The sequence below is a fragment of the Orycteropus afer genome, unplaced genomic scaffold (genome assembly GCF_000298275.1).
Source record: "Orycteropus afer afer isolate SDZICR_OR568_19922 unplaced genomic scaffold, OryAfe1.0 scaffold01051, whole genome shotgun sequence".
NCBI classification, from domain to species: Eukaryota; Metazoa; Chordata; class Mammalia; order Tubulidentata; family Orycteropodidae; genus Orycteropus; species Orycteropus afer.
Genome location: NW_006922638.1, coordinates 136,822 through 149,166, shown reverse-complemented (window position 1 = coordinate 149,166; position 12,345 = coordinate 136,822). Strand labels below are relative to the sequence as shown.

The 12,345-nt window shown below is 39.1% G+C and overlaps 1 protein-coding gene across 1 annotated transcript in view; it reads left to right on the top strand.

Moving 5' to 3' along the window:
- The window catches only part of RGN (regucalcin), a 10,315-nt gene extending 2,538 nt beyond the window's left edge, over positions 1 to 7,777 (top strand). Inside the window, exons 2-6 of the mRNA XM_007958622.2 lie at positions 1,124 to 1,306; positions 3,251 to 3,466; positions 5,560 to 5,691; positions 6,490 to 6,644; positions 7,727 to 7,777. Coding sequence (XP_007956813.1) covers positions 1,124 to 1,306; positions 3,251 to 3,466; positions 5,560 to 5,691; positions 6,490 to 6,644; positions 7,727 to 7,777 — 737 coding nt within the window. The remainder of the gene's footprint in view (positions 1 to 1,123; positions 1,307 to 3,250; positions 3,467 to 5,559; positions 5,692 to 6,489; positions 6,645 to 7,726) is intronic.
- Positions 7,778 to 12,345: the final 4,568 nt, after the last annotated feature.

Here is a 12,345-nt window from a genome sequence, read left to right as displayed (position 1 = left end):
TTACTTATATCATGTTTATTTCTAAAAAGTATTTCAGAAACAATTTTCAATTAAATACATATAAAATAGGGCTCCTTAAAAAGGCAAGCCCTGTATTGGAGGGAACATCTTTGGGTGGTTCAAACAGTTTGCACTCATCTACTGACCAAAATGTTAGGGGGTTGAACCCACCCAGTAGCTCCATGAAAAGACCTGGCAATCTGTTTTGTTTTGGAGGGAGGGAAGGGAACGTGTTCACAAAACCTAGTTGCTGTAACCAAACAGTTTTTGTGTTGGAATTTCCTGGATGTCAGGCAAATTGAGCATCTGTGAGTTGCTCTGGCTGCCTCTAGGTCAGCAACCCCACTTCTGAACTTGATATATTCCTCTACTGGGGCTCCTGCCTCAATGTATTGTGGTTATATTGTATTTTCTCTGCTTCTCCCACTTGAAGGAGCTCTAGTGGCAATGTGGTTAAAGCATTGGACTGCTAACCAAAAGATCAGCTGTCTGAACCCACCAGCTGCTCCATGGGAAGAAGATGAGGCAGTTTGCTTCCATAAAGATTTACAGCCTTGGAAAGCCTATGGGGCAGTTCTACTCTGTACTATTGGATTCCTATCAGTCAGAATCGACTCAATGGCAGTGTTTTTTTTTTTTTTTTTTTTCCTCCCACTAGACTGGGAGCTTCCAGAAGATTTGGGTTTTATTCACCTTTCTATTCTTGCTGCCCAGAACAGCACACAGAGTTCATGCTCAACAAAAACATACTCGGTTATGTAGCTCTCCAGTTGCTCTGGTGGTGCAGTGGTTGGCTGCTAACCAGAAGGTCGGCAGTTGGAACCCACCTACTGCTCCACAGGAGAAAGATGTGGCAGTCTGCTTCCATAAAGATTATAGTCTCAGAACAGTTCTATTCTGTCCTATAGGGTTGCTATGAGTCAGAATCTACTCAACGGCAATAGGTTTGGTATTTTTGATTTATGTAGCTGTCACTATTCAGCAAAAGGAAGATAGCAAGCACTCCCATTGTTGAAAGAGCTAGATTCTTTCTCTAAGAGATACCAGGTAGGTGATGGCCTCAGGGGGCTGCTCAGCTGCTGGCCCGCTTGCTGCATTCTGACTACTGCATTTGCCTTTGTAGATGCCCCCGTCAGCTCTGTGGCCCTTCGCCAGTTGGGAGGCTATGTCGCCACAGTTGGAACAAAGTTCTGTGCTTTGAACTGGGAAGATCAGTCAACAGTTGTCCTGGCCACAGTAGATAAAGACAAGAAAAATAATCGATTCAATGATGGGAAGGTGGATCCTGCTGGGAGATACTTTGCTGGTATGATTAATCAGTTACTGAGCTTTGGAGAAAGCCATAATATAACTAATAAAGGGCTTACTTGCTATAATAGTAAAAGCATATCACTTTTTTTTTTTAAAATGAGAAAAATTTTCTAGGTATCCCTTTTAATTTCTGTCTCTAGCAAAGATTAATATGTATGTTAATTTTGTGGTTTAAATGAGTTTTAAATAAAAGGTTTTTCCCCCATTGGTTGATGATGATGTTGAAATTAGAAATAATTTCAAATTTACAGAAAAAATAGAAGAATAGTACAAACAACACCTGAATACCTCTTAGGTTTGAGTCAGCCAGTAAATGCCTCAGAAGAAAGGCCTGGTGATCTATTTCCCAAAACTCAGCTAATTTGAATCAGAGCCGTGTATATGCAAGTCCAGGCTGCACCCAGGAGATGAGAAACAGCTCTATGGGGTCGCACTCCAGAGCGCCTACCTCTTCACTCTCTCCTAGTACTTTACAGTTTCCTGGAGTCCCCCTTTCATTTCTACAGCCAGAAACCACCCACTTCTACAATTGTGCTGCCTCTGGGCCATGCAGCAAGAGAGAAAATACAAAAGCAACAGTCTGGCTCTGCCCCTTTGGAGCTACAGCTTCACTGGAAGGAGAGTAAGGTTTAGCTCCTGCGGTTTCCTGTTGCCACCCACTCTATCTACTGTTGCTATCCCTGATACAGAATTGCCTGGGGACTGATGGTTGTGAAAATGGAGAAAAAGGAGTGGGAAAGGTGGGGGATTTCCCCCACTCTCGGAGCCTCGGGAATTTCCTTTTCTGCTCCTTGAGCCAGATACAGAAATTTCTCTTGTATCTCTCACTATCTGCACCAGATGGCTTGTGATTTAGGTGAAGCTTTATGGAGTAATTTTGTTTTCTATTCAACAGTTCATACAGATTTTGTTTGGTGACATTGATTGCAATCCCCACAATGTAACAACTCTCTTTCCACTTCCTCTCTGTGATTACCTTTTCCCTGTGTCCTTCTTTCCTATGTATCCTGCCTTTTGAACTTTCTTACAAATGCTGCCCTTCTGATCTCCATGGTTGATTTTTCTAAGGAGTGTACCTCCCTGGTGTAATTGTTCACCATGTAGGTCCGTCTGTTGTTTGGCTGAAAGTTAAGCTACGGGGAGTAAGTTCAATTCCACACCCAAAGGATGACTAGGGGCCATAGTCTTGGGGGGTTCACCAGTCTCTGCCAAACCAGTAATCCTGGTCTTTTTTGTGATTTTGAATTTTGTCTACATTTTTCTCACACTCTATCTAGGATCTCCAATTGTGATCCCTTTCCAAGTGGTTGTCAGTGGTAGCCAGGCCCCATCTGGTTCCTCTGATCTCAGGGTCATGCATGCTGAGTTCCCATGTTTAGCAAGTCTCTTGTACTAATTGTTTCCACATGTCTTTGATTTTCTTTGCTCTTCTTTGCTCCAGACCTGGAGAGACCAATAGTTGCGTCTTAGTCCTCTCACAAGCTTTTGAAACCCCAATTAGACAGCTCACTTCTGAGTTTCAGGCTGCATTGAGTTCAGGCCTGGAGATACTAAACGAAAAAAAATGGTGAACTCACCACCAATTCAGTGGTGCTTCAAATTGTGATGTTCTTCCCTTATCTACCCACTGCTTATTTTTGTTTTCAGAGTTCTCAAATAGCTGCGCCATGCATTCTCTTCAGGTTCTATAGTTGTGTTTAGTGGGAGAGTAAGGCTTGTGTGGGTTTACTCCATCTTAGCCAGAATCAGAACCTCTTAGTACAGTTGTAACTTAATTTCCTAGGTAGTTACCATTAAAAAGGGGGGGAGGGGTCCAGATTGGGATTGTATAATGATTTTCTGGATTTAAACACTAGAAAGGATCCTTGGAGAGAAAAAATGCTATAGTGCATGGGGTAAGATGTGTGGGGCTGAGCTCTTTGCTCTTTGGTTTTTCTAGGTACCATGGCTGAGGAAGTAGCCCCAGCAGTTCTTGAACTGCACCAAGGGTCCCTGTACTCCCTTTTTCCTGACCACCATGTGGAAAAGTACTTTGACCAGGTGGACATCTCCAATGGTTTGGATTGGTCCCTAGACCACAAAATCTTCTATTATATCGACAGTCTCTCCTACTCTGTGGATGCCTTTGACTATGACCTGCAGACAGGACAGATATGTATGTACTTTTTAAATTCTTTTTCTCAATATTCCTGGTATTTTTTTTTTCTTTGTATTTATGTGACTGGTAAGTTACCTATTCTTCAACTCCAAGTGAAAAGGTCTTTATTTGTCAAATAGGAAGCTTTCCAATGCTGTTATTCCAATACAGTTATTATCACAGAGACTTGACTGTACTGCCAGTCAAACTTGACTATGCCCTCAACACAACTAAATACGACCATACTCACTGCCATTGAGTTGATTCCAACTCACAGCGACCCCCATTGGGTTTCCAAGGCAATAAATCTTTATGTGGATCGGCTGGTAGATATGAACCACCAACCTTCTGGTTAGCAGGCAAATGACTTAGGCACTGCACCACCAGAGTTCCAAATAGTTGGCATGATATGGATACATCCTTAATCCCCTTTCTTGCCACCAGCATCAGAAAGGCACTCACTGTAAAATGGATCCCATTCTACCAGGAGGTATCTGAAGATATAATGTACAGTAGAATGGATTAAAAACAGAAAATTAGAATTTGAGGTTGACATTTCTTATTTGTATTTTAGTTAACCATAGGCAAGTACTCAGAGACAAATTAACAGCCTTCCAGATTGGAAAAGTTCAGCTCCATCAATGTGCTTAAAGTGAGCCATAGTTCGAAAGTGTGAGGGAAGGAATTATTTAGAAGGAGTTAGAAGGGAGTACTGTGAAGCTGTTTCATGAAAGCTACCAAACCAAAAAGGCAAAAACCTTGAAAAATCACAAGCCACTTCATGCAGATTTAATAAAGGGCAAAATATGGCAGAGCAGTGCTCTTTTTAAACACAATTTTAACATAGTTTCCATATGCCCCAATCTGATTACTGTGGTGACCTGGGTTTTGTAATATAGATTTAATTTTTATTGTAGTGAAATATATATTACAAAAGCTTTGCCATTTTAGCCATTTTTAAGTGTACAATTCAATGACATTAGTTACATTCAGCGTGTTCCAAAGCCATCACCTCTGCATTTGATATTTGTTTTTTGTGGACTGTGATTCCTCCTTGAAGGCCAGCCAGTTAGTTTCAGAATACCCCTCCTTTTGGAAACAAGCTCTTCTAATACTTAGTTGTGATGATTTGGGAGCATTCATTCAGGCAGAATAAGAATTCACACAATTTACTAGTGTTTTTTTGTTTTAACTTTTTATTGGGATTTGGGTAAAATTTCATAAAGTAGATTTGTTTTACATTCAACAGTTCATAGACATTTTGTTTTGTGACACCAATTACATTCCTCACAGTGTAACAGCTCCCCTACCACTTCCTCCACATGGTTATCCTTTCCCTGTGTCTTTCTTGCCTGTGCATTCCTGCCTCCCTACCTTATACGTATGCAAATGATTCCTTTCTGATCCCCCACAGGTTGATTGTTCAGCTCTTAGACCTGTTCATTGTTTGGCTGAGATTTAAGCCACTGGAGTGAGTCCAATTCCAGGCCTAAAGTATCACTAGGGTGCCATAGTCTAGGGGGTTTCACCAGTCTCTATCCAACCAGTAAAGTTGGTCTTTTTTTAAAAAAAATTTGTTCCACATTTTCTCTCCCAGTCTATCCAGGATCTCCAATTTTGATCCCTTTCTGACATTTCACTAGTTTTTGTGCTTGAACTAGTCCTGTGCCTTCTAGATCTTAGAGTTAATCAAGTAGGTATTTTTGTTGCTGAAACAGCAAAAGGCTAACTACAGACTGGTTTATCTGAGGTGGGCATGCAAGGTCTTCAAGTTCAGATCAGCCTCAAAAGAACTCTTGGTAGTTTAGTAAAGATTCTGGTTTCTTTTTTCTCTTCTCCTTTGTAGCCTTAAACAGATATGTTTGTGCCCAAACCAAAGGGAGTGAATCCACCCCAAATAATGTGGGAAGTATTCTTTGTTGAGGGGTGCCCACTCATGTTTCTGGATAGTTTTGATTTAGGGCTAGAAATCTTTGAAACATCCCATCCATGGTGCCCACATGCCAGACACTGGATAAGCAGACATGATCAATATCTGTGATCAACTTGAGGATTTATTTGATGCCTAGTATTAAGTGGCCTGTTTGTTATTGTTGTTGTTTTCCCCATAGCCAACCGCCGAAGTGTTTACAAGTTGGAAAAAGAAGAACAAATCCCGGATGGAATGTGTATAGATGCTGAGGGGAAGCTTTGGGTGGCCTGTTACAATGGAGGAAGAGTGATTCGTTTAGATCCTGGGACAGGTAGGCCCACAGCAAAATGAGAAGTCCCAGCTATGTCTAGAAAACACTAGACACTAAGGACTGGAAAAACCTCATTACTGATGGAGTTGGAGATATAGTCAAAGGTTTCAATTGGATGATTTTGAATAAAGGCCAATGATAAAGTCCAAAACTTATAGTCAGAACTTCTCTTCCTGTGGAGACACATTTATTATTATTATTCAATATTTTTTAACTGTGGTAATACATAGATTCTTGTTGTTAAGTACTATTGACTCAGTTCCAACTCATAGTGACCCTATGCACAACAGAACTAAATGCTGCCACTCCTGTGCCATCCTCACAATCATTGCTATGTATATAGATAACATTGGTGATTTTAGCAGTCTTCACATGTACAGGAGCTCTGGTGGCCTAGTGGCTAAGGCACTTGACTGCTAACCAGAAGCCTGGCAGTTCAAACCCACCAGCCACTCCTCAGAAGGAAGGTTGGGCAATCTACTTCCGTAGAGATACTGCCTTGGAAACCCAAGGAGGGGTCACTATGAATTGGGACCAACTCGACAGCAGTGAGTGAGTGAGTCACGTGTACAGTTCAGTGATGTTAAATATGTTCATCATGTTGTTCAACCATCAGCATTAACTGTTCAAGATAAGTCTTCTTGCTCAAAATAAATCTCAGGGAAGGTAGGCTAAATACATGGATGAATTCTGACCTCGTTTTAGAACTTCCTTATTACTCCTCAAGTGATCCAGAAACATGGCTCAGGTTGGAAATGTGCTGGAACTAATGTTTAAATGTAATACCTGATTATCTAGGGAAAAGACTCCAAACTGTGAAATTGCCTGTTGATAAGACAACTTCATGCTGCTTTGGAGGGAAGGATTACTCTGAAATGTATGTGACCTGTGCACGGGATGGAATGGATTCTAAGAGTCTCTCGAGGCAGCCTGAAGCTGGTGGGATTTTCAAGGTGATCTGGCTATTCATTTTATTTTGGCCATGGGGTAGAAAATCCTCTGTTAAGTAACTGAGTGATTAGTACTTTTATATACTTTCAAAACATACGTAATTAGACTGTGAAACCTGTGAGAGCCAGAAGTCCATGGGACTGCCTTGTTTTTCCAGGTCTTGCAAGTTTTCCCCCTTTGACGGGGTGCAGTCTTAACACTTTTCTATTGCTCTCTATTAGTGGAAAATACTTGAGTTTTCCTTCTCTCACAGGTTTCTGCCTTACACAGTTTCCAGCTTTCATAGCTATTACTGTATTTAGCTCATCATGCTAGACTTAAAACATATTATTTGGATTTTCTAGATTATAGGTTACCTAAAGTCCAGGACATTGTGTTTAACCTACTTCAAGTACACTATTTAAAGTTGTGGGGTTTTTTTTCTTTTTTTAACCTTAAGTAGCGTTTGTTGAAATTCTTCAAATTGGTAGAATGAGCTTGGAAACATGTTTACAAAATTAGTTGATTGTTTTGATGTCACAAGAGTATTTTCAAGCTTTTGATATAATTTTTTTGCAACAAAACAAACACAATATCATAGACCTTTTAAGCTGAAAAGAAATGTAGAAATCATCTGACTCAAACTCCTTTCTTAACAGATGGGGAATAAATCAAACAGAAAAAAAAAACCACTGCAATTGAGTCAATTTTGACTCATAGTGACCCCCATTGGTTTTCCAAAGCTATAAATCTTTATGGAAGTAGATTGCCTCATGGTGTGTTTGAACCACCAAACTTTTGATTAGCAGTCAAATAAATCCCTTAACCACTGTACCACCAGAGCTCATTAACAGATGGGAAGATGATAGGAAATGGGATTAAATTCAGTTTTAAATCCAAGTTACTTGTAAATAGTTGCTAGTTGAATTATTATCTGTGTGAATAATAGAGTTTGACCATAAACACTTAACCAAGTAATTCCTTTTTATGATAGGGAATAAAACAAGGATAATAGGTGGCTAAATATATAGTTATAAATCGTAAAAATGCTTTCAAAGAATACTCTTGAATTACCATTTACCAAAATGTCTCTTTTTTTCAACAGATAACTGGCCTGGAGGTCAAAGGAATTTGTCCCTATCCTTACACAGGATAAGTGATAGGATTTCTTTCCTGCTGGAGGAAACTTTGAAGACAAGTAGAATTCTAGGGCCGAGATCCCAATCTAGTTAGAAAAATGAAGCAATGGTATTATTAACAGGCTTAATTTTTTATTTACAATATTTAAAAGATAGAGCATTTTGAACAAGGGTGATGGGTGGTTTTGATAACACATTATAAAGCCTTCTTAAAAGCTACTATAGAAATGCAAAGAATTGTTCAAATTTCAACCAGACGCAACTCTGCAAATTGCTTCACGTAAAGGGACCATATCTATTCTTTATTCTACATGCCATACATAATATACCTACTGCTTAAAAATAAATAAATAAATAAATAATAACCTGTTAGTGACTTACTACTAATATGTTCATTTTTATTTTCATCATGATATTGTAAAATATATTGCAATGCTAATCCACCTTGATACTATTCCTCTGATGTTTTACAAGCTAAAGTACGGCTGGATGGTAAGAATTAAACACTGGCAAAATCTATGGTTCCTTCTCCACTTACTGGATGTATGAGGAGTATATCACTTTGGGAAAAAATACTTTTTAAAAAAATAGTTTATTGAGGTGTAATTGCACATATTTAAAGTATACAATTTGATGTTTGACATATATACACATTCATGAAACCAACACTACAATCGAGACAATAAACATATCCACTACCCCAAAAATTTTCTTGGGCCCTTTGTAATCCTTTTCTTCTGCCCCTCTGCCTACTCACCCCCTCCCATCCCCAGGAAACTACTTCTATCTCCTTTCTGTCACTATAAATGAATTTGTATTTTCTAGAATTTTATGTAAATGTAATCATAGCATATACATTTTGTCAAGCTTCTTTCACTCAGCAAAAATGGTTTGAAATTCATCCATTTAATTATATATCAATAGTGCATTCCCTCTTAGTGTGGCTTAGTATACCATTATATAGTTATATCCCAATTTGTTTATCCATTGACCTTTTAATGGACATTTGGGCTGTTTCTAATTTTTTTTCTTGCTATTACAAATAAAGCTTCCATAACACACATGTACTAGTCTTCGAACATATGCTTTGATTTCTCTTGGGGAAATACCTAGGCGTAGAATGTCTGGATCTTACTGTAGGTATATGTATATGTTTGTAACAAACTGCCAAACTATCCAAAATGGTCGCCATTTTATATTGGTACCTTGGTGAAGTGTTTGTTCAAGACTTTGCCCGTGTTTTAATTGTGTTTTTAGAATTCTGCATGTATTTTAGATATATATCCTTTATCAGATAGGGAATATGCTAATACTTCTCCCCAATCTGGCTTGTATTTTCATTTGTTTATTTTATTTTTTAAAATTATCATAAAATAAAATTGACATTTTTTCTTTTGATATACAGTTCTATAAATTTTACACCTATATCAATTTCTTTTAACACACCCAATCAGGGTATAGAGCAGTTCCATCACCCTCCCAGAAAACCCTCATGCTATCCCTTTATAGTCATACCCTCCCCCGACCCATCATCTCTGGAAACCACTGATAAATTCACCATCACTAAAGTTTTGTCCTTACCAGAGTGTCACACATAGACAAGAAATACTTCATACCTAGAATCTTTAATATCAGATACCTGAAGCAATCTGCAGGTTATTTCCTTGAAATCAACTTCAGAAATATCTTAAACCTATGCACTAGGTTTAGACTTATTTCATATTCATATGCCCAATGAATATATGATACAGTGCACTATCTCCAATCCCTGCATCAATCCTGGAAGCAATATGATGTCCATTTTATATTGAAATAAATCTAAAGTCTCATAACTCATTCATGATAAACTTGGAATGCAAACTTGGGTTTAATATAATCACATATAGTGCAAGTATTTTTACTGTAACAGTAAATGAATTAAAGGGGAAACACTAGAAACAAAATACTCACCAATAGGAGACTTGTATACAAATTTTGGTACATTCATTCAGTGGAATACCACGCAAATCTTTAAAAAGGATGAGACAGAGCTGTATGTGAGGATTTCTAAGGTAATCATGACATTAAAAAAAGCAAGGCTCAAAATAGTATGTATACCATCAGTATGAAGGCAAACATATAATATGCTTGTATGTAAAGTAAGATAAATAAGAAACTTAATACAAAGACACAATTCATTGTTAATGGAAGTGACCTCTAGGAAATGAAACCGGGCATTGGAGAGAGGAAGGGAAAGGTTTACAGGGCAATGATTAAAGCACTCAGCTGCTAACCAAAAGGTCAATAGTGTGAACCCACCAGCTGCTCCATGGGAGAAAGATTTGGCAGTCTGATTCCATAGAGATTTACATACTTGGAAACTATATGAGGCAGTTCTACTCTGTCCCATAGGGTTGTTCTGAGAATCAGGATAGACTCCATGACAGTGGGTTTGGTTTTGATTTATATCTCTAGCCTGATGTTAAAACTTCATGTTTATTTCAGTAAGCACTTCCTTGTCTCCCTTGGATCACCTCTCCTCCATGGTAGCCATCATGCTCTTAAGGTAGAACCTGTTTATTCATTGAATAACTCAGTATAGAAAAGAACTGGCCAGAGAAAAGTTTGATGGACAGTAGCTCAAAAACCAGCAACTACCACAAAACTAAAAAACTGGCAGAAAAAGGCACTGCAAAACAGGAAAGCCAGTTATTAAATTAATTAGAAGTTTATTTTTCTAATGTCAACCTACTACATTTCTAGTCACCCAAATGCTCAAATAATAAAAAAAGAAATCTAGAAATCACTAACTCCTGTTGATTCTATCTCCGAAATTTCTCCAGTAAGACCATAACCATCACCACCACCACATTGTCACCATCCTAGTCTGAACCACCATAATCTCCCACTGTCTAAATTGGTCTCCCAGTCTCTCAACCTGCTTTCCTCCATTTTACACTGTAGCCAAAGTGGAAACATTTCAACATGTCACTCATATATTTAAAAATATCTCATTGATACCCCATTACTCTCAGGATAAAGCCCTTCCTTTTTTTTTTTTTTTTTTATTAAGCTTGGCCTTTCCCAGAACCCTCCCTTCATCCTTCATCCCCTGTCCACATCCACTCCAATCAGTTCTTTAAATACAATGTTTTCACTTCAAACCTTCTTCAATAGTTTTTTTTTCTTTCTTTCTTTATTTTGGTCTGGCACACTTTCTTCTGTCCTTCCAATATTAGCTTGGATTGTTTTTCAGGTCTCAGCTTACATGTTTCCTCACATAGAAACCCTACCCGATCACTCCCAGCCCTGCCCTAAATCTGGAATAAATTACACTCCCATTTGCCTCCACAGGATCTCAATCCTTCCTTCATCCCAGTGCTTGACACATTACTGTTGTAACTGCCAGTTTATTGTCTCCATTCCTACTGTGAGAGTTTATACCATACCACTTCTCTTGTGCACAGCTATATTGTAGTGTATAGCACTGTGGCTGATGTTTATTAATCTTTCAATTAAGCTCAACTAAACTCAAGTCGACTGCAACTCATAGCAACCCCTCCTTGGGTTTCCGAGGTGGTATCACTACCCAATCTTCCTATTGGGTAATCAGAAGTAGATTGCCCAATCTTCCTTCCAAGGTGTGGCTGGTGGGTTTGAACAACCAGCCTTCTGGTTAGCAGTCAAATGCCTTAGGTACTGTGATAGTTGGAGCTGTATGTCAACTTGGCTGGACCCCAGTTCTGTGTGCTTGTTCCCGTGATGGGATCGGATGACTGTGTTCTGAGTGGCCAATCTGTTGAAGGGGAGTTTCCCTAGGGGTGTGGCCTGCTTCCAGATATCCAGGGACATCCTGGGAAGAGAGACATTCTTCTGTGGATCGGGATTCTGTTGTGCTGCCTACAACTGTTCGTGAGTGAGCAGTCCACCGTTCGGCCTGGAGATCTTGGATTTGTCATTTGTTGAAGTCAACAGCCAGTGTACTGCCTGCCAGCCTTGAGCTTCTCGGCCCCTGTGGTTGCGGGAGCCAGGAAAGACCTCCAGCTTGACGTTTGATCCAGGGACTTTGGACTTGCCGGCTTCTATACATTTGTGAGCCATTTTCCTAAGATAAATTTCTCTCTCTCTCTCTCTCCATATATATAAAAGCTTTGCTGGTTTTTGTTTCTCTAGAGAACCCAGTCTAACACATGTCCTACGCTACCAGAGCTCTTAAATCTGCAAAAGACCTCTTTAAATTGTTTAAGAGCAAAATGTCACTTTGAAAACTAAGGTGCTCCTGCCTCAAGCCATTGTCAATAGCCTCATATGCATGTGAAAGCTGGACAATAAATAATGAAGACAGCTGAAGAACTGATGCATTTGAATTGTGGTGTTGGTGAAGAATATTGAAAATATCATGGAATGCCAGAAAAATGAATAAATCTGTCTTAGAAGAAATACCACTGGAACACTCCTTAGAAGCGAGAATAGCCAGACTTTGCCTCAGGTACTTTTGTCACGTTGTCAGAAGGGACAAGTCCTCTCCAGGGGGAGAAGGATATCATGCTAGGTAAAATAGAGGGTCAGTGAAAAAGGAGAAGCCCCTCAACGAGATTGATCAACA